Source organism: Microcaecilia unicolor, chromosome 1 (genome assembly GCF_901765095.1).
Source record: "Microcaecilia unicolor chromosome 1, aMicUni1.1, whole genome shotgun sequence".
NCBI lineage: Eukaryota > Metazoa > Chordata > Amphibia > Gymnophiona > Siphonopidae > Microcaecilia > Microcaecilia unicolor.
The window spans coordinates 650,691,677-650,717,757 of NC_044031.1; the positions used below are offsets into that span (position 1 = coordinate 650,691,677).

General features: G+C 46.3%; 1 protein-coding gene across 1 annotated transcript in view; it reads left to right on the forward strand.

Moving 5' to 3' along the window:
• Positions 1-15,785, forward strand: part of LOC115460565 (proto-oncogene Mas-like) — a 37,789-nt gene extending 22,004 nt beyond the window's left edge. The window contains exon 2 of the mRNA XM_030190331.1: positions 14,510-15,785. Coding sequence (XP_030046191.1) covers positions 14,533-15,525 — 993 coding nt within the window. The 5' untranslated portion in view covers positions 14,510-14,532 and the 3' untranslated portion in view covers positions 15,526-15,785. The remainder of the gene's footprint in view (positions 1-14,509) is intronic.
• The last annotated feature ends 10,296 nt before the right edge of the window (positions 15,786-26,081 follow it).

Genomic DNA, 26,081 nt, shown 5'->3' on the forward strand with positions numbered 1-26,081 from the left:
GAAGAAGCGCCCAAGGGCACTGCGCAAGGACCATCGGCCGTGGCTCCAGGAGGTAAAAGTGCACCTTGACAACAATCCAGGTACTCATGGTGCACAACACCCAGAAGATCCAGGACACCCTGAACATGAGGAAACACAAGAATATCTAGGCTGGGGTCACTTTAGGGATATTAAACCATGTACAGCACTTGATAGGGGAGGGTTGGGAAGGAAAGATGAGGTCACACAAGGTACCTGACTCTAGGGTTACCATATTTAGTCCTCTCAAAAAGAGGACACATGTCCCGCCCCCTGCCCCACCCACATCCGCCCCTTTCGCATCCTCGCCCCGCCCCCTGTCACATATTCCCCTCTCCTGTCCCCCGTCACCTCCCCTCCCCTCCCCCTGGTCACCTCCCCTCCCCTTACTTACTATCTACTGCCCTGGTGGTCTAGTGATCTCTTTGGGGCAGGAAAGAGTCCCCTCTTTCCTGCCCGGAGCTCTGTCCTTGCCCTGCATCTTGTTGCTGTGATGGTCTCGGGATTCAAAATGGCCACCGAGAGTTGAAGTATCGCGAGGCCGCTTCAACTCTCGTTGGCCATTTTGAATCCTGAGACCATCACAGCAACAGGAGGCAGGGCAAGGGAAGCGCTCTGGGCAGGAAAGAGGGTGCCCAGAAATCCGGACAAATGGGCGGACTGGCAAAACCCGTCCGGACATGTCCTCAAAAAGAGGGCATGTTGGGGTAAATCCGGACATTTGGTAACCCTACCTGACACCATGGACACAGGGGGGAGGGATGAATGCTCACATCGCATGTCCTCACATTTATCACCTGTATATCCCCAATACACCTTTCATGACTTATGTGTATGCAGGAGATCCTCTAACTTGCTGGCCTCTCTGGCAGGGCCAGCGCAGTGGCAGGTGCCCCAGAGGGTGTCCCTCATTTTGCTCACCCTGACCAGGAAGACACAAGACCAAGATTCAGGCTAGGGTCACATTTGGAATTTTCAACCATGTTCAGCACTGGAGTATGGATGAGAGAGGGGTTAGGGAAGGAAGGCTTGGGTTAAACAGATTATTTCACAACATGAACACCACTGGAGGGGGGAAGGGGGAAGGGGAGAGGGAGGGGGAGGCGGTAAGGGACCTTTTTTCACAGGAAATGTGTCTGCAGGAGATTCTCTCTCACTTGCTAGGCTTTCCGGCATGCCAGGTGAAGTGGCAGATCCCCCGGGTTGGGTTCCTCCTCTTCACCGTCACTCTCCTCCTCCCTGCCCTGTTGCTCGGGTTGTTCTCAGGCTCTGATTCTGGAATCCGCCTTCTAATTGCTAGATTATGCAGCAGGCTATCACATTGTCACCACCACAGCGATCGAGACAGCGGAATCTGTTCTTCAGCACGCCAAATGTACGCTCAATGACTGCTCTGGTAACTCTCTGAGCTCTATTGTAGTGAACCTCCTCTGGGGGTTGACAATTGGAGTCATGAGCCATGTCCTCAGAGGATGGCTATGGTCACCTATATTGAGGAGAAGGGAGATGTGATCAGCTACGGTACACACCTTTGTTTGGACGGTGGCAGACCCCTAGAGGAGCCATCCTCCACACCACCACTGGCCCCATACTGGCCACACATCTGTGGAACAAACAGACATGTAATTAATTATTAGAAGGGTGTTGGGATGTTAGGATGCTCCTCACTTAATAGCCATCTGCCTCTGATTTCCCCACTCCAGAAGGCCTCGGAGTATGCCAGCACATAAGAATCGTGGCAGAACCCAGGATAGTTGGCACAGATTTCTGTAATCTCTAGTGCTGCATTCTAGATAATTTGCACATTGTTGGAACGGTATGCCTTTCTATTGCGATATTCAACCTCACTATAAGCAGATGGCCTGAGGGCAACACGTGTCCCATTAATGGCACCAAGCACAGAGGGGAAATTAGCTATCTCATAAAAAAGCAGCTGTCATTGTTTCCTGCTGTTCAGCTTTACGCATGGGGAAGTGGATATACACCGTGTCCCTTTTCAAGAAAGCCTCCAGAAACTGGCTAATGATACAGGAGGCAGCTAGCTATCTGGCCGATCCCTGCTGCAGCCCCAAAGTTCCAGTAGCTAGAAAGGCCTGGGCAGTAGTTACTCACGCATGTACTGGGAGGGCATGCCCCCTGCAGGACACTGGCTGCAGGTCCTCATGTAGCTCCTCACACAACTGAACTATGATCTCCTTATTGAATCTAAATCGAGCCACACACTGCTCATCTGTTAGGTCCATAAACCTGGGCCTGAATACCCGCTGCCCCTCCCCCTCCCCTTCCTCTGCTGGTCCTCTCCCTCCTGCAACATCCACAACCCCAGATCCTCCTCCATTACTGTGTGCTGCAGTCACAAACACACTCACAAACACTCGCTCTCTGTCACACACACAAATATACAAACAATGGTACACCTACAATGACAGGAACACAGCAAAGCAAAATGGCTGCAGCATACCACACATACTTATACAAATACAACACAATACTACTAACACGCACCAATATACACACCCACACACAAACACAACAACTTGCATGCAGGGTGGAGGATGGAGATAGAGATAGGGAAAGCAGGTAGCGGGAAGGAAAGATTGGAAAGCTGTAGAGAAGGTGTAGGTGAAGAAGGAAGACACAGAAGATAATCTGAATATTGGGGTGGCCAACAGCAAACAGGAGAACCACCAAGTAACCATGAAATCAGAGAGGAGCAACAGCACACTTTCTGGAGTCCTAAAGACAAAATGGTGTCCACCTGAGAGCTAATTATACAGTGATGTGCTGGTAAATGTTTAATAACAGGCTCTCTCCCTGGTCCCCCTCTGCGCCCCCTCAGTCCCCCTCTGTGCCCCCCCCAAATTGCAGAGCTGGCTATAGCCGGGGAGAGAGCCTGGGGGGGGGGGGGGGGGGGGTGGCGGCAGCAATGCATTACTCCAGGAAAAAAAATTAAATGATCCCAGGTTCCAATCTAATTCATGTTTAATGTGCGATAAAATGCCATAAATAAGTAAATAAATATAAACTTTTAATGCTGAGCACCTGATTCTCAAAGTGAACATATTCCAAACACTATAATGAAAATAAAATTATTTTTTTCTACCTTTGTTGTCTGGTGACTGTTTTTCTGATCATGCTGGCCCAGTATCCGATTCTGCTGCTATCTGTCCTCTTAACTCCGTTTTCAGGGCTTCCTTTCCATTTATTTCTTTCCTTTCCTCCTTTCTTCTTCATTTCTGGTCCTCAGCTTCTGCCTATTTTCTTCATCCATGTGCAGTTTTTCTCCTCTTCCTTTACCCTCATCTCCTTCCTCACTCTTCCCTCCTCTCCATCCATGTCCAGCATTTCTTCTCTCTCCCCTCCTCTCCCCTGCCCTCCATCCACCCATGTTCAGCAACACTACTCTCCCCCTGCCCTGCATGCACCCATACCCAGCAACCCTCCTCTCCCCTGCCCTCCATGCACCCATACCCAGCGACCCTCCTCTCCTCTGCTCTGCATGCACCCATACCCAGCGACCCTCCTCTCCCCTGCCCTGCATGCACCCATACCCAGCGACCCTCCTCTCCCCTGCCCTGCATGCACCCATACCCAGCGACCCTCCTCTCCCCACTCATACCCAGTGACCCTCCTCTCCCCTGCCCTCCATGCACCCATACCCAGCGACCCTCCTCTCCCATGCCCTGCATGCACCCATACCCAGTGACCCTCCTCTGTCCTCTCCCCTGCCCTGTATGCACCCATACCCAGTGACCCTCCTTTCCCCTGCCCTCCATCCACCCATGTCCAGCAGTGACCCTCCTCTCCCCTGCCCTGCATGCACCCATACCCAGCGACCCTTCTCTCCCCTCCATCCACCCATGCCCAGCGACTCCCTTCTCTCCCCTGTGCCACCCCTCCCAAGTTGTTCAGCAGCGACTTCTCCTTCCTTCCTCCCTCCCGAGTTGTTGAACGGTGACTTCTCCTTCCTTCCTTCCTCCCTCCCTCCCTCCGGATCCGACCCTCACCGACCTGTCCTTCTAATTCTTCGGGGCAGGCAGTCTTGCCTGCCCGCTGCCAGCGCTGACTCTCCCCTGCCGGTTCGCGCTTCAAAATGGCCGCTGAGACTTACAAGGGTGGCCTCCAAGACTTCAGCAGAAGTCTGATTAAGATTGAACTCCGACACTACCTTAGGAAGAAACTTAGGGTGCATATGGAGAACTAATCTATTGTGGTAAAACTTAGTGGAAGATGGATCAGCTAGCTGACTGACCCAGGGCTGCTGAGAGACAAAGCCCAGTCCAGGGCAAATACCCCCTGGGCCACTGCCCCCCCCCCCCCCCCCCGCTTGAATTAAGATAATTTGGTTTTGTAGACAATCTCTGAAAACATTTAGAGCATTCCAAATGGCCCTGAACTTCAGAAGATTGATATGAGGTTCTGTTTCCTGAACTGATCATGTTCCCCGGTTGTGAAGCCCACCCACATGAACTCCCCATCCCAGACTGGATGCATCTATTGTTAGAACCTTCTGAGGAGGTGAAATATGGAATGGTAGTCCCACAGTCAAATTCATCTGAATTGCCCACCAGAGAAGGGAATGAGTTAACTCTGGAGGAATTTGGATGACATATGTTAGATTTCCAGCCGCCCGAGACCACTGGGAAGCTAGGGTCCACTGGTCCTCTCTCAAATAGAGATGTTGATACATGTGACATGCACAGTTGAGGCCATGTGGCCCATGAAGCATGATGCTTCAGACCTGCAAAGCCAGAGTTGATAAGATCTTCGATCTCTTGCAATGTATTGATTGCTGAATGGGGAACAGGTGGGACTTGGGGTAGTTTATGATGAACCCTAGTAGCTCCAATACCTGACTAGTAAGGCGCATTGACTCTGTCACACTTTCCTGAGTTGGGCTCTTGACCAACCAATTGTCCAGATAGGGAAACACATGCACTCCCAATCTGAGTAAATACGCTGCTACCACCGCTAGACATTTGGTGAACACCCAGGGAGCTGCATGAGGTCAAATGGCAGAACGCAATACTGGAAGTGTTGTTTCCCTATTTGAAATCTGAGATACCTCCTGTGACTGTGAAATATTAAAATATAGGTGTAAGCATCCTTTAAGTCCAGAGAGCATAGCCAATCGTTTGTCTGAATCATGGGTAGAAGGTTGCCCAGTAATTTGTTCAGGGCCCTTAGGTCTAGGATGGGACGATATCCCCCCTCTTTCTTGGGTACAGGGAAGTACCTGGAACAGAATCCTGTCCCTTCTTCCCCCGGTGGCATGAGTTCAATTACATTGGCCTGTAGAAGGCTGGAGATTTCCTCTTCAAGTACCTGCCTGTGCTGAGAGCTGATTGATGATGCTCTTGTTGGATGTAGCCAAGATGGACTAGTTGAAGAACCCACTGGTCAAAGACTATAAGGGGCCACCTTTGATGGAAAAAATTAATCCAGGACAGTTACTTGGAGTTTGGTTATGCTTTTCTGTAGCTCTTCTGTATGCTTTTCTGTAGTTCTTCTGGTTATGCTCTTCTGTAGCTAGTCAAAAGCCCGTCCCTTGCTTTGACTGGGGAGTTGGTTGGGCCTTCTGGGGACGAAGTTGACGGGACCTGATTACACTGGGTGCACCTCATGAAGTCACTGGGGGGGGGGGGGGGGGGTCTTCTGAGACATTGAAAAAAGAATTGAGGCCAAATTAAACTCAATTTTGTCCAAAAAAGGGGCAGTGGACAAATTGTGGTCAAGGCTCCAGCCGAACAATCAGGCCTAACTGGATGCGAAAAAAATAAAGAAAACTTAAAAAGGTTTAGGAACTACAGGGAAAAACAAAAACAAATTATGAGGAAAAAAAATAATGAAGGGACCATAACGGAAGGCACTGAAAAGATAAACAAGTTGCGCTGCGATGAGAAGAAACTTCCTCTCAGCCCCGCGGAAAAATGAAGACTGAGGGACCTGTGCTTGTGCATCAGGTAGGAAGGCACTCCTCACGCATGCGCGGTGGGATGCTGCTAGAAAATTCTACTCTTAGGCCCCCTTTTACAAAGCCATTCTATCAGCTGGTGGTGCAGTAATGCTGACATAGACAATTCACATTGAATGGGTTGTGTCAGCAATGCCATGGAGCTTTGTGAAAGCAGGTCTTTGCTAGTCAGCATCCACATTGGACTCTGTCAGATGATGTCACCCATCTGTGAGAATATGGAGACCTGCTTGTCCTTAGAGAATGCCCACTCTCCACCCCCATGACATGCCTCATACAAGTACTTATTTGTACCTGGGGCAATGGAGGGTTAAGTGACTTGCCCAGAGTCACAAGGAGCTGTGCCTGAAGTGGGAATTGAACTCAGGTCCTCAGAACAAGAGTCCACCGCCCTAACCACTAGGCCACTTCTCCACTCCAATATGATATACAAAAACTGAGAACAAAAAACCTTTTCAATAGGGATATTTATTGAAATAATTAAATATTATACACTGAGTATTTTTAAATGTATTTTAATTGCTTTCCTCAGATATTAGTAAATAAATAAATATGTATGAATGTAAATAAAACATAAAATAAGTAATTGGTGAAAAACATGGAGATCAGAAAAGCATACATACCCACTGCGTGTAAAACATAGGTATTAACATATGTGAATAAAATAGCTGGAAACAAATGAGAAAAAGTGCACCAGTCAAAAGTGACCTTACCAAACCATTAGGAAATCTCCTACAGTTTATAAGAGATTAAAAACATGGAGATGAAATAAGAGTACATACTCACTAGGTGTAAAACATAGGTATCACCTATGTGATAAAATAGCTGGGAACAAATGAGAAACAGCAATCATTAAGAAATCTCCTGCATTTCGTAAGATATGACAGTACAAACTTACTAGCTCTCTATGCAGCAATAGCAAGTATGACAAACAACTCTTCATAGTGTCCTGTAGGGGTCTTTTCCTGCTGTCTTACCTTTGCTGGTTTGAGGCCTGGTTAGACCTGAACCATCTTTTCCTGAACTAATATGGATTCTGCAGCTTGAGGCCTGAATACAACAGAAACCAGCTTTCTTCAAGGAAAACTACTTCTTGGCATAGCTGTGCTGCTGTCTTTATCCAAGGACACATTCCAGCTTATAATCGAAATAGTAAAATGCCTATATTGTGACCCAAATCGGGAGATAGACGTTTATCTCACAAAAACGAATAAAGCGGTATAATCGAAAGCTGAATTTGGAAGTTTTCAACTGCACTCCGTCGCGGATGCGGACAAAGTTGATGGGGGCGTGTCGAAGGCGTGGTGAAGGCGGAACTGAGGCGTGGTTATCGGCCGATCAGAGATAGGCACCTTTCGCCGATAATGGAAAAAAAAATATGCGTTTTTAGCGAGAATTTAGGGCACTTTTCCTGGACCCTGTTTTTCCACGAATAGGGCCCCAAAAAGTGCCCTAAATGACCAGATGACCACTGGAGGGAGTCAGGGATGACCTCCCCTGACTCCCCCAGTGGTCACAAACCCCCTCCCACCACAAAAATATGCCGTTTCACAACTTTTTATGTTCACCCTCAAATGTCATACCCACCTCCCTGGCAGCAGTATGCAGGTCACTGGAGCAGTTATTAGGGGGTGCAGTGGACTTCAGGCAGGTGGACCCAGGCCCATCCCCCCCCCCACCTGTTACACTTGTGCTGGTAAATGGGAGCCCTCCAAACCGCCCCCCAAACCCACTGTACCCACATGTAGGTGCCCCCCTTCACCCCTTAGGGCTATAATAATGGTGTAGACTTGTGGGCGGTGGGTTTTGAGGGGGATTTGGGGGGCTCAACACCCAAGGGAAGGGTGCTATGCACCTGGGAGCTCTTTTACCTTTATTTTTGTTTTTGTAAAAGTGCCCCCTAGGGTGCCCGGTTGGTGTCCTGGCATGTGAGGGGGACCAGTGCACTACGACTCCTGGCCCCTCCCACGAACAAATGCCTTGGATTTATTCGTTTTTGAGCTGGGCGCTTTCATTTTCCATTATCACTGAAAAACAAAAACGCCCAGCTCACAAATTGTCGAATAAAACATGGACGTCAATTTTTTTCCAAAATACGGTTCGGTCCGCACCTTCACGGACCCGTTCTCGGAGATAAACGCCCATGGAGATAGACGTTTTTGTTCAATTATGCCCCTCATTGTTTACTTCAACCTAGCTTCCAGTTATCTCCTGGGAAGGCGCGGAGGAGCGGTTTTCACACAGACAGAGTCTCCGGTACATCTGTGAACCATGGAGGGGAGTTTGCTACCGTCAGGCTTGTGTCTGATAAGATATTATTGCTGCAAGCTACAAGGCCCCTCATTGTCATGACTGGGGTAATTTGCTGGACAGAGGTGCAAGGTTGGTGATTGGTCCATGTGTGTCACCTGGACCTAGAGAATGCCAATGCTGGGCATGGGAGAGAGAAAGGGAATCAGAAGAGAAGCAGATTTTATGGTGTACAGTAGTCTCTGAGAGGAGCTAGAGACGGATTTGCCTAAACACCTGTGAACTGTATCTCTGTGCAGAGCACTGCACGAGGTCAAGTTCAGCCGCAGCTCTGTGACTTCCCCAAAGACTGCGTAACCAGCTGCACAGGGCAGGTACCTTGGATTAAAGTTCAAGCCGCAGCTCTGTGACTCCCCCAAAGACTGCGTAACCAGCTGCACAGGGCAGGTACCTTGGATTAAATTCCTGAACTGGAAAGGGCTTGCAGGTAATCTACTTGAGCCTAGAAGAGGAGCCGATCCTTCACATCACCTGAACTCTGGGACCTACGGACTGCAAGAGTGAGAAACAGGAATTTTCCTGTTATTCTTCAGGGTGTAGTTAGTTTGGTTTTGCCTATGAATGGTTGTAACAGGACCTGTGGTTGTTAGCCTAACTTTGCTGCTAAATTGGTAATCTTTTTTTCAGGATACTAGTAAAAAAGGCCCGTTTCTGACACAAATGAAACGGGCGCTAGCAAGGTTTTCCGTGGAGTGTGTATGTTTGAGAGAGTGTATGTGACAGTGACTGTGTGTGAGAGAGAGAGTGAATGTGTGAGTGTGTGTGTGTGAGAGAGAGTGAGTCTGGGTGTGAGTGTGACTGTGAGAATGAGAGTGTGTGCAAGTGCGTATGTGAGACACAGTGTGCAAGAGAGAGAGTGTGTGTGAGCCACAGGCTCTCTGTGAGACTGAGTGTATGAGACCAAGAGAGTGTGTGAGTGACTGTGTGACACATAGAGAGTGAATGTGATACAGTGTGAGACATAGAGTGTGTGAGAGTGAGAGAGAGAGTGTGTGAGAGAGAGAGAGTGTGTGTGTGACAGAGATACCGCCCCCCCCCCCCCTCTATCTCTCTGGTGTCTGAGTGTTACTGTGCAGGACGCTGAGTTCTGGCTGTGCTTCAAGGAACTGACCAATCCTATTTAATAGAATGCACCTCCAACATTCTGAAGCCGAGAAACCTCGTGTGGTTGGTCACTTCTGCTTGTGACGAACCCGGAAGTAAGTGATGTCAATTCAGGAGATGGATACAGAGAGCAGGAATGCCTATCTCAGCCACTTCACTTTTAGAACGTTGGGAAAGTGAGGCTTCATTAGAATGTTGGAGGTGCATTTTATATAGAGAGATATTATAGTTGTGCAATTACACCAATAGATATACAGATATAGATATCGATATCGATATAGATCTGTTGGTGTAATCCTTAGTATATTTTGCACAGTATTATTTTTGCATTGCTTGCCTGGCCAATATTTTCATATATAATAAATAATATATTTCCATCTTGGCATTATTTCTTTCATAGGTGGACAACCTGACAAGAATCTAAGGGCCAAATCAGGTACTGATCACCCCCTTGTGCGAAATGAGTCTAAAGTAATTGCTGCATAGTGATTATCTGAAATATAAGTACTTACAGTCCTATTGAAGAAATAGCAACACGGTTATGGGTCAAGGGATGTTGTTAAAGGTGAAGGCTGACCAAACTGACAGACAAGACTGTAGTTAGAATGGTATGTGCTGTTCCAAGATGGCGCTGTGAGCGGACGCACCTGTGTTTGCTCCTGAGGCTGCTTCGGTTTTCAGCTCCGTTGGTGCTTCTGCCGCCTCATTTTTCTGGATGGGGAAGTGGAGGGGAAAGGTTAAGGAACATCCCTCGGTTCCTGAGACCTTTTCAACTTTGAAGCAGACGACCTTGCAATTTCCAAAGCAGCAAACGGGTCTTCGGGGAACTTCGACCCCTACTGCAGCTCTCGACGCATCGCCATCGATTGAGAGTCCTAACGGGGCTTCCTTGAGCCCTGTGGATCGTATTGCTCCGCCTCAGCCTGGGAGAGAGTTGTTTGCAGCCCGAACAGCGATGGAAACCGAAGTGGTTCAACCGAACCTGGTCGAGGGAAGGTTTGCAGCTACTGAGAGTGGATCTCATGAATGACAGCAGTTAATTCAATCAGCTTTACAGGTACTGCCTCAAAACATTGTTTCTAGATTATCTCGAGCTGAGGCTCAACCTCAATCTCTCCCAGTCTCCAGTGGCGTGGTTAGACCAGCAATAGTGACACTTGAGTCACTGTGGGACATGGTTTATGGCATTCAGGTCTCTATGCAGAATACATTGAAAGAAAACACTGGTGATATTAAAATTCTGTCTGAAGCTGCGTTGCTCCAAGCGCAAGTGACTGCACAGCAATCCTTGAAATTAGAGAAAGTGAATACTGAGCTTCAAGAAATGGGGAATTTGGAAACTGCATTGGTTAAAGATAATAATTTCATGCACAAGCGAATGGAATACCTGGAGAACCAGGTTAGGAAACTTAACCTTAGGTTTCTTAATTTCCCCAAATCTCCTTTAATTTCTCCTTTGGAAATGGTGAAAAAATATATGGTTGATGTTCTTGGAATGGATAAGGACTCACTACCTCCCATTACACGGGCATATTATATCTGGAACCCGAAGGGGACTGATGGAAAACCGCCAGTAGTGGGGGATGGAATGAATCTTACTTCCTTCCTGGAAAGTTCACTGGAAATAATTACACAGAGGTCAACTATGCTGGTCACTTTTGTACTGGAGCCTGACCGCAATGCTGTTTTAAGACTTTCCTTAAGACACTTAGAAAACTTGTTTTTGGGCTCAAAGGTTCGAATTTTTCCAGATCTCTCGAGGCCCACACAAGTAAGGCACAGGGCTTTTTTGGAGCAGCGCCCTAGAGTGTTGGCACTGAGAGTAAACTTTGTACTACGATTTCCTTGTATTTGTAATGTATTGCTTGAGGGTAAACAGTTCCAGTTTGTAGACCCAAAACAGTTTAAAGAATTTATTGATGCTAGAGTTGATGTGAATGTTGTATCCCCTCCCTAAATAGCAGGCTAGGGTCGGTAACCCAAGGTAGCAATCGCTAAAATTTTCTTTAATTCTTCTTAGACCTTTGAATTCTTGGAACCTAATTTCTTTGCTTGTGGACAAATAGGCTGTTAAGAATTTTTCTTATTACTTAATTGTATTTTGAATTTCATTTGTATAATAATGCCGATTGCATATTTACACTTTGTAGTGAAATATTGAAATTTATTAATAAAAAAAAAAAAGAATGGTATGTGCTCAGGAGTTTAGGAAACAGTTTAGGGAACATGAGGTAATAGACGGAATAGCAGGAAGTTTCTGGCTGTACAACACAAGAGAAATAGATGATGAGTGAAAGGAACGAAGTAATCTCTTAGGCTGGGGAAGTCTATTCCAGGTGTGAGGTGCAGCGAGATAAAAGGAACGGAGTCTGGAATTAGCAGTAGAGGAGAAGGGGACAGACAAGAGAGATTTATCCACAGAACGGAGTACCCGAGGGGGGACGTAGGGAGAGAGAAGAGTGGAGAGGTACTGGGGAGCGGTAGAGTGAATGCACTTATAGGTCAGTAAGAGAAGTTTGAATTGAATGTGGAAACGGATAGGGAGCCAGTGAAGTGACTTGATGAGAGGGCTAATGTGAGCATAGCGACTTTGGTGGAAAATGAGTCTCGCAGCAGAGTTTTGGACTGATTGAAGAGGAGAGAGATGGCTATGTGGGAGGCCAGTGAGAAGCAGGTTGCAATAATCTAGGCGAGAGGTGATAAGAGTGTGGATAAGGGTTCTAACAGAGTACTCAGAGATGAAGGGACAGATTTTGCTTATGTTATAGAGAGAGAAACGACAGGTTTTGGCAATCTGCTGAATGTGAGCAGAGAAGGAGAGAGAGGAGTCGAAGATGACCCCAAGGTTACGAGCTGATGAGACAGGGAGAATGAGAGTGCCATCCACAGAAATAGAGAAAGGGGGGAGAGGAGAGGTGGGTTTAGGGGGAAAGATGAGAAGCTCAGTTTTGGCTATGTTAAGTTTCAGATGATATAGATAGATATAGATATATATAAAGATAGATATAGATATATATATATATATAAAGCACCAGTCAAAAGTGGGCTTATCATGCAAACAAAAAAATAAAAGTTAAAAAAAAAACATAAAAAAGATTACATCAGGAGCCATACCTCATCAATCAGAACTATATAGCTAAGAAACAAAAATCTTTAGAAAGGGTATCTAAAATCAACATTTAAATAGGTATGTCACAATTTTTGATATGCACCGTAAAGTGCTTCTAACGTGAAGTCATTCTTGTAATCTGCTTTGTAGTATTAGTTAAAATTGGAATAGAAGTCTACAAATATAATATTTATAATACAGTATGGCACAAAATGAGTAAATGTCACACTTACTAGCTCTCTCTCCAGCACACTCTGCAGCACAACTTACAACTGTAGTGAATCAGACAGATACTTCCCCATAATGCCTTTTTATGCTTGGAGCACAGGTCAAATTTGTTCCTTATTAACTGCAGATTTCCTAATGATTTCTGTTTCTCATTTGTTCCTAGCTATTTTATCACATAGGTGATACCTATGTTTTCTACCTAGTGGGTATGTACTCTTATCTCATCTCCAAGTTTTTAACTAATTACTTATTTTATGTATCATTTATGTTCATACATATTTATTTATTTAACTATCCATAATTAATACAATATTTATGTCTTTTATTAGTGGGTTTATATTTAGTATTGCTGTTTCTTTATTTGTATGGTCTTATTATAAGTTTGTGGTATTATATATTTATTTATTTATTAGTACTTGTTTTTTATGATTTCATACTAACAATGATTTTATATGTTCATTAACAATTTTTTTGCCACTGACTAAGCCCTGCAAAGGGCAAAACATGGCCTGTGTCGGGCATCTGGTTCTTTTATCTATTGTAGCGAATAAATCCTTTTAACTATAAGATTTTCTTCAGATCTGCTTCTCTGCTTTTACCACATTGGATCTCACACATTTATTTATTTAGTGCATTTGTACCCCACATTTTCCCACCTATTTGCAGGCTCAATGTGCTCAATGATCTGCCCTATTATTTTTCAGGGAATGATTTGGTCAGACAAAATGAATATGGTCTGCGTGCAGGGAATTTAAAATGCCAAGATTTTACTGGGGAGGTACCCAGATAAATCTTTCTAATATTGACCCCTTTGTTACTAATGGAACAAAACAAAAATGTCCAGGACTAAAACTTAGATGTTTTGAGCTAGACTTGTTTTTATAACAAACAATGAATAAAAAGGTACCCTAAATACCCAGATGACCACTGGAGGGAATCAGGGATGACCTCTCCTTATTCCCCCAGTGGTCACTAACCCCCTACCACCCCCCAAAAATGTGATGAAAAACATAACTTGCCAGTGTCTATGCCAGCCTCAGATGTTATACTCAGGTCCATTAGAACAGCATGCAGGTCCCTGGAGTAGTCTAGTGGTGAGTGCAGTGCACTGCAGACAGGTGGACCTAGGCTCATATCTCCCCCTATCTATTACACTTGTGGACAAAACTGTAAGCCCTCCAAAACTCACTGTACCCACATATTTATTTATGTTACATTTGTACCCTGTGCTTTCCCACTCATGGCAGGTTCAATGCAGCTACATTTGTACCCTGTGCTTTCCCACTCATGGCAGGTTCAATGCAGCTTACATATTATATACAGGTACTTATTTGTACTTGGGGCAATGGAGGGTTAAGTGACTTGCCCAGAATCACAAGGAGCTGCCTGTGCCTGCAGTGGGAATTGAACCCAGTTCCTCAGGACCAAAGTCCACCACACTAACCACTAGGCCACTCCTCCATATAGGTGCCCCCTTCATCCATAAGGGCTATGGTAGTGGTGTACAGTTGGTGGTAGAGGGTTCTCGGTGGGTTTTGGAGGGCTCAGAAGATAAGGTAAGGGAGCAATCACAAAACCTTCTATTTTCGAAAACAAAAGATAGACGCTTTTCTTTTTTGAAAATGACCTTCTTTCCTATTCAGATTTTGGACATTTTTTGCAAAACGTCCAAAGTCGGACTTAGACATCATATCGAAAATGCCCCTCTATGTGAGCTTAGCTCATTCAAACAATACTAATTATATCCATATTTTCACTCTTAACAGGAGAGGGACCGGTAAAGAAGACTATGCCTGAGGTCACTCCTGCCATGGAAGGACAGACCATTGCTCCCTCCAATGTTATAAGCATAGACGTGTTTAATGTAACAGATAGAAACAGTACTGTTGTGCCTAGCACTGGAATCATATTTTGCCTGTCCTACATTTGTCTGCTCATCGCATTTTGCGGCTTGCTTGGGAACAGCATTGTCATCTGGTTACTTGGCTTCAGAATTCCAAAGAACAAATTCACTGTTTACTTCTTGAATTTGGCCATTGCTGACGTCCTCTTCCTCTTCAGTGTATGGGTTCAACTCGTAGTTATTATCTGTATGAAATCTGGACACTGGATATCAGATGTGGACACAAGAAATATTTCCATTTTCATGGGTCTCCTATATAATGTTGGATTCAATACAGGTATATATCTCCTGATGACAGTCAGTATTGAGAGGTGTCTGTGTGCCCTTTATCCAATCTGGTACCAATATCGACATCCGAAGCACCAATCTGACATTGTGTGCATCTTGCTATGGGCGCTCTCTGGTTTGGTGACTGGATTAGAAAATTTTATTCCTGGGTCTGAACCACGTACAGCAGTGTATCTATTCACCTCTGCATTGTTCCTGCTTGTCATCATACTCATGATCCTGTCAAGCCTCATCCTCTTCATTACTGTCCAAAAGATCTCAGATAAATGTCAACCATTGAGGCTCTATATTGTCATAATAGTCTCAGTTGTGGTCTTCCTAATTTCTGTTGTACCTGCACGGCTTTTGGGTCTTCTACTGTACTTTAAGGTTCTATCATCGTATTTCTTATTGGTTTATTTTTATTTTATAACAGTTTTATGCTCTTCAGTCAACTGTGCTGCCAACCCATTCATCTATTTCTTGGTGGGAAGCCTGAGGAGGTGGAGATTCAGTGGATCCTTCTTTATAGCACTTCAAAGGATCTTCAAGGATGAAACAGAAACAAAGGACAATAGCAAGAGATTACCCAAATCAAATGTATTTGAGTGAGAAACATAGAATAGGGAATTTAGCTGTGGTTCTAAAAAGTCTATTTACCAAAGCTACATTAAGATATCAAAACATGTAATTGGGTACATAACAGAGGTGTAGCTAGGTGGTGCACCAGGGGAGCAACTGTTCCCCCAAACGGACTTCTGACATCAATGGCATCTATTTTTAAGGCGGTCTATCATGTCTATGCAGTGCGCAAGCTCACCTACCTAGTCCACTCTCCGCTCCCCCTGGCATCACAACCTGGCAACTGGTACATAATGCATATTACAAAGTGTTATATTGTATTTTTTGGCTTACCCAAAGTTTGAATAAAGACTTCTTTCAATAAAAAAAAAGTGTTAAGATAGCTTTAAATGCAAAATAAATCAGTCCCAATGCGTAGTAATGGAATGAGCTGTGTAATATGCAAATGAATATAAATCAGCTCATTACTATGCAGGGGCCTAGCCACGGGCGGGGACGGGCCCCAGCAGCAGTGTTTCTTCCTGCACAGCGATTCAGGTTGCAGGCTCGGCTTCAGCTCGCAGCGATTCCCACATGCTGCCTGCCGGCTGCCGCTCAACAATCTCCTTGCAGCTACTAAGCGCTAACCCGGAAGCCTCTCCGCAGAGGAGAGGCTTCCGGGTTAGCGCTTAGTAGCTGCAAGGAGATTATTGAGTGGCAGCTGGCAGGCAGCGTGTGGGAATCGCTGCGAGCGGAACCTGCGACTGGAATCGCTGCTGGGCGGGCCTGCAAGGAGGGTGAGGGAAGATGGGGTGAAAGTTGCTGCACGGGGGAAGGGATGATGGGGAAAAGATGTTGCACGGGGGAGGGAAGACGGGGACAGCAGCTGCACAGGGGGGAAGGAAGATGGAAGGGAAGATGCTGCACAGGGAGGAGGGAAGATGGAAAGATGAGGCACAGTGGGTGGGGGAGATGCTGCACGGGGAAGAAGGGAGAGATGCAGCAAAGGGGTGGAGGGGTGAGGAAGGGAGAAGTCTTGGCTGCATATGAGGTGGAGGGGAGGGAGACATGCTGTATAGAGAGGGGATAGGTAGTGAGAGGGGGAGAAATTTTGAACATAGGAGTGGAGAGGAGGGAGAAATGGTGAGCATAGGGGTGGAGGGAAGGGAGAAATGTTAGAAATGATGGTAGAGGGGAGGAAGGGAGAGATGCTGCATGGGAAAGGGAGAGATATGTTGGACCAGAACACAAGGGAGAGGGAGAGAGAAATGTTGGACATGATGATAGAGGGGAGGAAGGTAGAGATGCTGTATGGGAAGGGGAGAGAGATGTTGGACCCAGAACACAAAGGAGAGTGAGAGAGAGAGATGGTGGACAGTGGGAATGAGAGGGGGAGATAGACATGGGGGTGGATGAGAGGGTGGGAGAGGTACACAGTAGGTGGTGAGGGGGGGGGGAATGCTGGGCCATGGGGAAGAGGACAGGAATGAAGAGAGAAAGGGCAGGAAAATATAAGGCTACCAGGGTGGGGTGGGGAGGGGATCAGATGCTGGTTAGAAGCGTGGAGGGAGGAAGACAATGGGAATGGTGGAACCCTGTGGGAGAGGCCAAGAGGGGGAGGAGGGGGTGGCAAGGAAATGAATGAGAGATAGTGATTACAGAGGGTAGAAATATGGTAATGGGAAGTAGATTAAAGATAAAAGAGAAAGTAGAGATGGGGAGGAGTAAGATGGGGAATGGGAGAGCTAGTGGGTGAAAGAAGAAGATGGAAATTTGATAGGTAGTTGAAAAGTAAAAAGGAGACGAAGAAGGGTGAGAGAGAGGCAGAAAAGAGCTACAAAGGAATGATCAATATGTCAGAGGCAGGAATAGTGAGGGAACAGACAGGAGAGAGGAGAAAAGACAAATGGATTGCAGCCGCTTGAAGAAGAATTAGCAGATGACAGAGAGGAAAGCAGAAAAGAGAAATTGGAGCCAGCAAGATGGAAAAATAAAATGTCCAGACAATAAAGGTAGAAACAAAGCATTTTATTTTAAATGGAATATGTTAGCTTTTGGAAATGTGCATAGCAAATGTCTTTGTATTGTGTTCTGTAGAAAAGGAAATGCATCTCTGTTTTATGTCTCCTGTGTTGCAGTAATGCTATGTTTAACTTCTTGGGGTTCCTTTTCAATTTTTGTCTAAATATTTTTATTTCTAATTTGTGATCCCTTGTTCTGTATTTGGTGAGGGTCTGTTGGTGTGATAGTAATGGCAGGTGGGAAATTGGAGGGGAGGCAAAGAGGAGAGGGAATCAGGGAGCAGGGCCGTGCCTAGGGTCTCTGGTGCCCCCCTGCACACTATCAGCTGCCCCCCCCCCCCCCGGTGTGGCACAAGATGGCAAGGCTTACAAGCCTTTCTTGTGAAATACTTGATCGCAAATAATTTTTTTATGATTTTTAACTGTGAAAATGATCGCTCACCACTTGCCACACTGACAGGAATTGTCAGCAATATTCTTAGAAAACAAATTGCTATACATTGCAAAATAAGATAGCAGATGTAAATTCTCAAAGTGGACATATTCCAAACACTAAAATGAAAATAAAATGATTTTTTCTACCTTTGTTGTCTGGTGACTTAGGGGTGACTTTGTTTTTCTATCCATATTGGTCCCAGTCTCTGATTCTGCTGCTCTCTATCTGTTCTCTTAACTCCGTTTCCAGGGCTTCCTTTCCATTTATTTCTTTACTTTCCTCCTTTCTTCTTCATTTCTTGCCCTACATCCATAAGTAAAAGCTATGTCTTCCTCTGTGGAATTGACTGGAGGAGGTATAATGTGGATCCAGCTTTTGCCTATTTTCTCCATCCATGTGCAGTTTTTCTCCTCTCTTCCCTTTAAAGCCCTCATCTCCATCCATGTGCATCTTCTTCTTTTTTCTTTCCTCACCTCCATCCATGTCCAGCACTTCTCCTCTCTCATCCCCTCCATCCATGTTCAGCATTTCTCTTCTCTCGTCCCTCCCCTGTATCCATATAAAGCAATAATTCTCTCTCCCCTCTCCTCCATCCAAGACCAGCATTTCTCCTCTCTCCCTGCCAACTCCTCCATCCATCCATGTCCAGAGAATCTCTCTTCCCTGCCCTCCCCTCTCATCCATGTCCAGCGATTCTCCTCTCTCCCCTGAACCACATAAAAGCCAAAAACTGTGCAATCTCTGCAGCACTGTTTCAGGCTTGGGCAGACCCAAGTGGGCCTTACAGTCATTCCCTTCTGTCATTCTCCATATCTCTCTCACCCAGACTAAGCAGTATATCATCTTTAACTACCATTAGGGTGAGCAGATGCCTTTCTGTCAGGTCATAAAGAACAGAAGCCAGCGCTGGATTCTTTTTTTAAGTTCTTTCTCAAAGGCACTTTCTGCACAGACATAAAAAGGTTAATAAATAAAAACAAACAAAATCCATAACCTAAAAACAAACACAAAAAAAGCACTGACTCTAAAGTTTAGCAATTTCATTAAAGCAAAATGTATTTTCACATATCACAAACTCTTCCTATCCAAACAGAATGTTTTATATTTATTTATTTATTGCATTTGTATCCCACATTTTCCCACCTCTTTGCAGGCTCAATGTGGCTTACAATACATCATGAATGGTGGAGATATAAAAGAAATAAACATTTAGTAATTACACACAAAAAAAGCAATCAGATTTTCACTTACCAGCTCTTCACAGCTAAACTTCCTCTTTGAACCTACTGTTTGAACCATCAGCCAATGAAATGGCTTTTAGCTGTAGGTATCTCAGGTTACCTGATAAGATAATTATGCACACATCATTGCAGTCATGCCCTCCTCTCAGAAAAAAAACCCAAAAACTTTGAACCACTTACAGATTTTAACAAACAATTACACTATTTATTTTTTATTTCTCCCCAGTCTCACTTGCACACCTCCTTCCAAACCTGTTCTCTTTAATTTGAATGTTGTTCACTTCAAGCTCACCCCGAATGAGAAGTTGTTCCCACACCAAAGACATATATAGCACTCGTAGTATCCTTTTAAGCAGCTTCAGCAGAGGTGTCTGCCTCAGTTAGCACTGCTGGGCTACCTTCACAATCACAACTTCAGGTAAAAGATTTTGCAAGTGAATGCCCCCTGCAGTGCTTACCCCACTCACTGCATTGGCACGGCCCTGTCGGGGAGGGGAGCCCTCCTTTATTTTCTGACTTGGGCCCAAGCAGGTCTAACACCAGTCCTAACCCTTGCTGTATAGCTGGTGAGGATTCCCAGACATACCCAGCTAAGGACCCCCTCCAAAGGCGACCAGAACTCCCTTCTACCAAGCTCTGGCAACAGCATCCTTGAGCCATTGACAGCTAAGCATGTGTGGGGTGCTGGCATCAGTGGCTTAGGGTCATTGCTGCTGCCTGCCAAGCTGACTAAGCTTGAGGATTCTCATTAGCTAAAGTATTTATATTTTGAGGTGGAGGTAGAGCAGAGCAGAGAAAATTTTGTGCCGACCCACTTTGGGTCAGGCCCACCAAAAACTGGCTGTCTGGCTACGCCACTGTTACTATGTAAAGGAATAAAGACAGCTCACCTTAAACTTTTTACCTCGTGTTGTGGTTGTGGCCTGAAGTTTAACTAGATCTCCAGAGATGAAGTAAACTTTCCTCTTAGAATTAAAGGGACTGGTTAGAGAATATGTGGCTATCAGTAAATCCCTCTCCGAAGTGCCTAGCTCTACCCCCAAGAATAAAGTGAAGTGTCAACCCTGGACCTTTGGCCCCGCTGCACTTCCTGGGCTCACCCCTGCTATATCAAACGTGTAGAACCTTCTCCTCGCTGGTCTCCCGCTTAGCCACCTATCCCCCCTTCAATCTGTCCAAAATTCCACCGCACGTCTTATCTACCGCATGAACCAATACTCTCATATCACCCCTCTCCTCAAGTCGCTTCACTGGCTCCCGATCCGCTACCGTATACAGTTCAAGCTTCTCCTAATGACCTTCAAATGCACTCAATCTGCAGCCCCCCATTACCTCTCTTCCCTCCTCTCCCCCTATGTCCCCACCCATAACCTCCGCTCTCAGGACAAATCACTCCTATCTGTACCCTTCTCCACCACCGCTAACTCCAGACTCCGCCCCTTCTGCCTCGCATCACCTTATGCCTGGAACAGACTCCCCGAGCCCATACGCCATGCACCCTCCCTGCCCATCTTCAAGTCCTTACTCAAAGCCCATCTCTTCTCCCTTGCTTTTGGCGCCTAACCACCTTCCCCATTCATGATACCTACACTGACTACATAGCTTGTTACCTTTAGATTGTAAGCTCTCTTGAGCAGGGACTGTCCTTCCCCATGTTTTAACTTGTACAGCGCTGCGTAACCCTTGTAGCGCTATAGAAATGCTAAGTAGTAGTAGTAGTAGTAGTAGTAGTAGAAGACAGAGAAATCTGCAGTCACTCCTTCCGTGGAATTGCCATGCTTCAAAATGGTGATGTCAGACCAACAACAATATATGAGAACATACCATTAGGGTTAAAATCCTTTATCCTCCACCTTTTAAGACATTGCCTATCCTGCTGGATACTGATGGCACAAGGAAAGCACGTTTGGTCCAGTGAAGACTAACTCAAAATAACTCGTTTCTTAGCTGGGTGCTAGTATTACCATATTAAAAATGCAACCATACCATGCCTCTGTGGCTATGTTCCAGGGCCGCCGAGAGACTGGGCCAGGCCTGGGACAAGGCCAACCCCCGGGCCCCCACCCCGAGGTCGCCACCGCTCTCCCACCACCCGTCCCCCCTCTGCGCACCAGCGGGCCGGGCCCCTGCATTGAAATCACAGCGCCTCTCACCTCCATGTGAAGGCACTGCAGGCAGCAGCAGATTGCCTCCCTCCTTCGGGCCTCCTTCCCTCCCTGTGTCCCGCCCTCATCTGACGTAATTTCCGTGAGGGCGGGACACAGAGAGGGAAGGAAGCCCGAAGGGAGGAGATCTGCTGCTGCCTGCAGCGCTTTCACACGGAGGTGAGAGGTGCTGTGATTTCAATGCAGGGGGCCCAGCCTGGTGGCAGACTGTCGACGACAGACAGGGCAGGTCTTAGCAACTGCAGAGAGCTGTGCAGACCAGTTCTCAGAGCCCACCCACCCCTCTCCCCAGTATACCCAAAATGACAGAAACCAAATTAGCATGCAGATTCTGCAAGCAGCACAATACCAGAAAAACAGAACATTGCTATACATTGCAAAATAAGACAGCAGATGTAAATTCTCAAATTGGACATATTCCAAACACTAAAATGAAAATAAAATGATTTTTTTCTACCTTTGTTGCCTTGTGACTGTATTTCAGATCATGTTGGTCCCAGTCTCTGATTCTGTTGCTATCTGCTCCCTTAACTCCACTTCCAGGGTTTCCTTTCCATTTATTTCTTTACTTTCTTCCTTTCTTCTTCATTTCTTGCCCTACATCCATAGGTAAAAGCTGGGTCCTCCGCGGACTTGACTGGAAGAGGTATAGAGTGGATCCAGCTTTTGCCTATTTTCTCCAGCCATGTGCAGTTTTTCTCCTCTTTTCCCTTTCCCTCATCTCTGTCAGGATGCATCTCCTTCCTCTCTCTTTCCTCTCCTCCATCCATGTCCAGCATTTATCCTCTCTCTCCTCCCCTCCATCCATGTTCATCTCATGTCCTCTCTTTCCTCCCCTACATCCATATCCAACATTTCAACTCTCCCCTCTCCTCCATCCATATCCAGAATTTCTCCTCTCCCCTCCATCCATGTGCATCTCCTTCCTGTCTTCCCTCACTTCCATGTCCAGCATTTCTCCTACCCTCCCCTCCATCCATCGTAACTCTCCTCGCTCCCCTGCCCTCCCTACTCATCCCCAGTGATTCTCCTTTGCTCCCTGTCCTCCCTCCCTTCCCCTCCATGTCCAGTGACTTGCCCCAACTTACCCCCCTTTTCACCCCCCTCCCCCGAGTTTCAGTTCCCAGCCCCAGCTATGCCCTCAGGTTTCCAGCACATAAGTGTCATAAATAAGTAAATAACTATGCAGATAAAAACTCTAAGTGTTGAGCACCTGATTCTTATAAATGATGTCTGGTTTAGTGACCCTTTACCAGGAGAAAAAAAATGTCTGCACAAATACAACACGTGCTAGGGAGTCCCTATAAACAGCCCCTCCAAATGACAAATTACTACCAAAAGTTATTCCGTTATTATACTTCCTCTGTGTACATTCCTATGCTGCACAAGCCGGCACGTTTGAAAATATAAGTGAGAATAAATAAAAATGCTACCCACAAATGAAGAGAATGAGGGACAGCCCTTCCTTCCAGGCCAGCCGCCCTGCATTTAAAAAGTTGCAGTGGCGGCGAAAACACAGGCTCGCCTCTTCTTTAAGCCCTTCCCCTTCTCTCTCAGCGTGCACTATGCCACCTTCGCGGAAACCGGAAATTGCATCAGTGCACGCTGAAAGAGAAGGGGAAGGGCTTAAAGAAGAGGTGAGCCTGCGTTTTCGCCGCCGCTGCAACTTTTTAAATGCAGGGCGGCTGGAAAAAAATGAAGCTGAGAGCGTCGCAACGAGGAAGGGAGCACCAGGAAGCACCGCAGGGCCCCAGGTGGTGCGAGGTCCTGATGACAAAGGGCGGGGTGGGACTCCGGCGCCGGGCCCCCCTGGAGGCCCGGGCCTGGGGAATTTTGTCCCCCCTCTCGGCGTCCCTGCTATGTTCCACTAATGTTAAACAATTAACTGGATTTCTTGAAAGGATTATATAAACGTAGGATGCATGACTAGAGGCACAAATATACACTTATCACAATTCCTCCTGTAGAGCCACAAAAAAAACTTTTTAGGGCAGATAGTGTTCCTTTTATTATCGACCAGATAGAGGTAAGAGTTTTCAGTTTTGTCACAATATAAGTTATCACAAGAACAAAACATAAGACAACCAGTGGCCTGAATTAGGGGCTTATAGCCCATTTATGTTTAAACAAAAGAGATCTGCATGAAACAAAATATTTATTTTTATTTTGACTTTTAAAACTACTTGCCCCTGCAACACGTTCAAAACAGAATAATCCCTTTGTGTATCTAAAAGTTAAACATCTACAAAACAGATGAAGATGTAATTCCATGTGCCCCAATTAAAGGAGAGTTTAATTCTACTTCCATTTAATTTCAGTATATTCTATCATCTTTATAATACCAGGCTTCTGAAGGCAGATTACAACTACAGTTAAGATGAACCCATCAGGAAACAGGATAGCCTCACTGAAATCTGGACATCTATATATAAGAACAGTGAAGAAAAATGAGCACAAACTAAAGTTTAGAATTGCAGTTTCTACCAGCTACAATAATTTTTGAAACTGTTTTAGTGATATTCAATTGTTATTTCTTTTCTCCTCCACCTTTTAAGTTTGCTTGCTTTTGAGTGACCTGAAATGACGGCTGCACGGGGGAGGACGAGGGGGGGGGGGGGGAGTGGAAACAGATTAACCAAATGGGCTTCCTTGCTTACAGTGGACTAGATAGGCTCACTTCCACTCTGGTCTTCTCCATCCCCCCCCCCCTGAGTTTTTAGAAAAAAATGGCACCTATGCGTCTCTTCTGCCCACTCTCGCCATCCTTGTGGTCACGTTTACCACCCTGAAGCACCGTTCTCCCTCCAGCACCAGCGATTCCCATAGTCAGCCTTCTGCAAGTGTCGGGGCCTCTCCTCAGGCGCGTCCAGTGGTGTGCTGGTAAATTTTTAACAACAGGCTCTCTCCCCGGTCCACCTCGGCGCCCCCCCCGTCCACCTGTGCGCCCCCCCATTAACCTCTGCGCCCCCCAAAATTGCAGAGCTGGCTATAGCTAGTGGGTGGGGGGGGGGGGGGGGGGCAATGCATTACTCTCTCCAGGAAAAAAAAATTAAATGATCCCAGGTTCCAATCTAATTCATGTTTAATGTGGGATAAAATGCCATAAATAAGTAAATATAAACTTTTAATGTTGAGTACCTGATTCTCAAAGGGAACATATTCCAAACACTATAATGAAAATAAAATGATTTTTTTCTACCTTTGTTGTCTGGTGACTGTTTTTCTGATCATGCTGGCCCGGTATCCGATTCTGCTGCTATCTGTCCTCTTAACTCCGTTTCCAGGGCTTCCTTTCCATTTATTTCTTTCCTTTCCTCCTTTCTTCTTCATTTCTGGTCCTCAGCTTCTGCCTATTTTCTTCATCCATGTGCAGTTTTTCTCCTCTCTTCCTTTTCCCTTATCTTATCTCCTTCCTCACTCTTCCCTCCTCTCCATCCATGTCCAGCATTTATTCTCTCTCCCCTCCTCTCCCCTGCCTTCCATCCACACATGCCCAGCAGTGACCCTCCTCTCCCCTGTCCTCCATCCACCCATGGCCAGCAGTGACCCTCCTCTCCCCTGCCCTCCATCCACCCATGGCCACTGACCCTTCTCTCCCCTGCCCTCCATCCACCCATGGCCAGCGACCCTTCTCTCCCCTGCCCTCCATCCACCCATGCCCAGCAGTGACCCTCCTTTCCCCTGTCCTCCATCCACCCATGCCCAGCAGTGACCCTCCTCTCCCCTGCCCTCTATCCACCCATGCCCAGCAGTGACCCTCCTTTCCCCTGTCCTCCATCCACCCATGCCCAGCAGTGACCCTCCTCTCCCCTGCCCTCTATCCACCCATGCCCAGCAGTGACCCTCCTTTCCCCTGTCCTCCATCCACCCATGCCCAGCAGTGACCCTTCTCTCCCCTGCCCTCCATCCACCCATGTCCAGCAGCTCCCTTCTCTCCCCTGCCACCCCCTCCTGACTTGTTTCACAAATTCTCCTGCTTCCTCCCTCCCTCCCTCCCGATCCGGTCCCTCACCGACCCTACCTTGGCCATCAAATTCTTCAGGGCAGGCAGTGTTGCCTGCCCACTGCCATCGCTGACTTTCCTCCGCCGCCTGATCTCACTTCAAAATGGCCGCCGAGACTTACAGAAGTCTCGCGAGGCCGCCTCTGGAAGTCTCGGCAGCCATTTTTAAAGCGCAAAGAGGCGGTGGAAAAAAGTCAGCGATAGCAGCGGGCAGGCAACACTGCCTGCCCCGAAGAATTCAATAGTCAAGGTAGGATCTGTGAGGGATCGGATCCGGAGGGCGGAGGGAGGGAGAGCCGGCTCGCCCTTTCCAACAACCGGCTCGCACGTCCAGCCAAAATTTAACAACCGGATCTTGCGAGCTGGAGCGAGCCGGCTCCAGCACACCACTGGGTGCGTCCCGCCTACTCTAATACAACTTCCTGTTTTCCGCAGAGGTGTGACTATTGTTGATTTAATGCCCATGACAAACAAACATCTTTGTCCAAGGGATGTGTTTTATTCCTAAAAAAAATTTGTAAATACAATAGACAGTTAGCTTGTGATTGTAATGTTAGGCGTATTGTGTTGACTTAAAATTGTGATACATTAAGAATTTAATATCATAATTCTAAAGATGTTCATATAGTGAAGATTTACAGTATGTGCTAGTTTTAGGGTATGGGAATTGAGCACAAAATATAGGTTTAATTCCTTAGTGATAGGTAATTAGAAAGTAAAAATTTAAAGCCAAGGAATGCA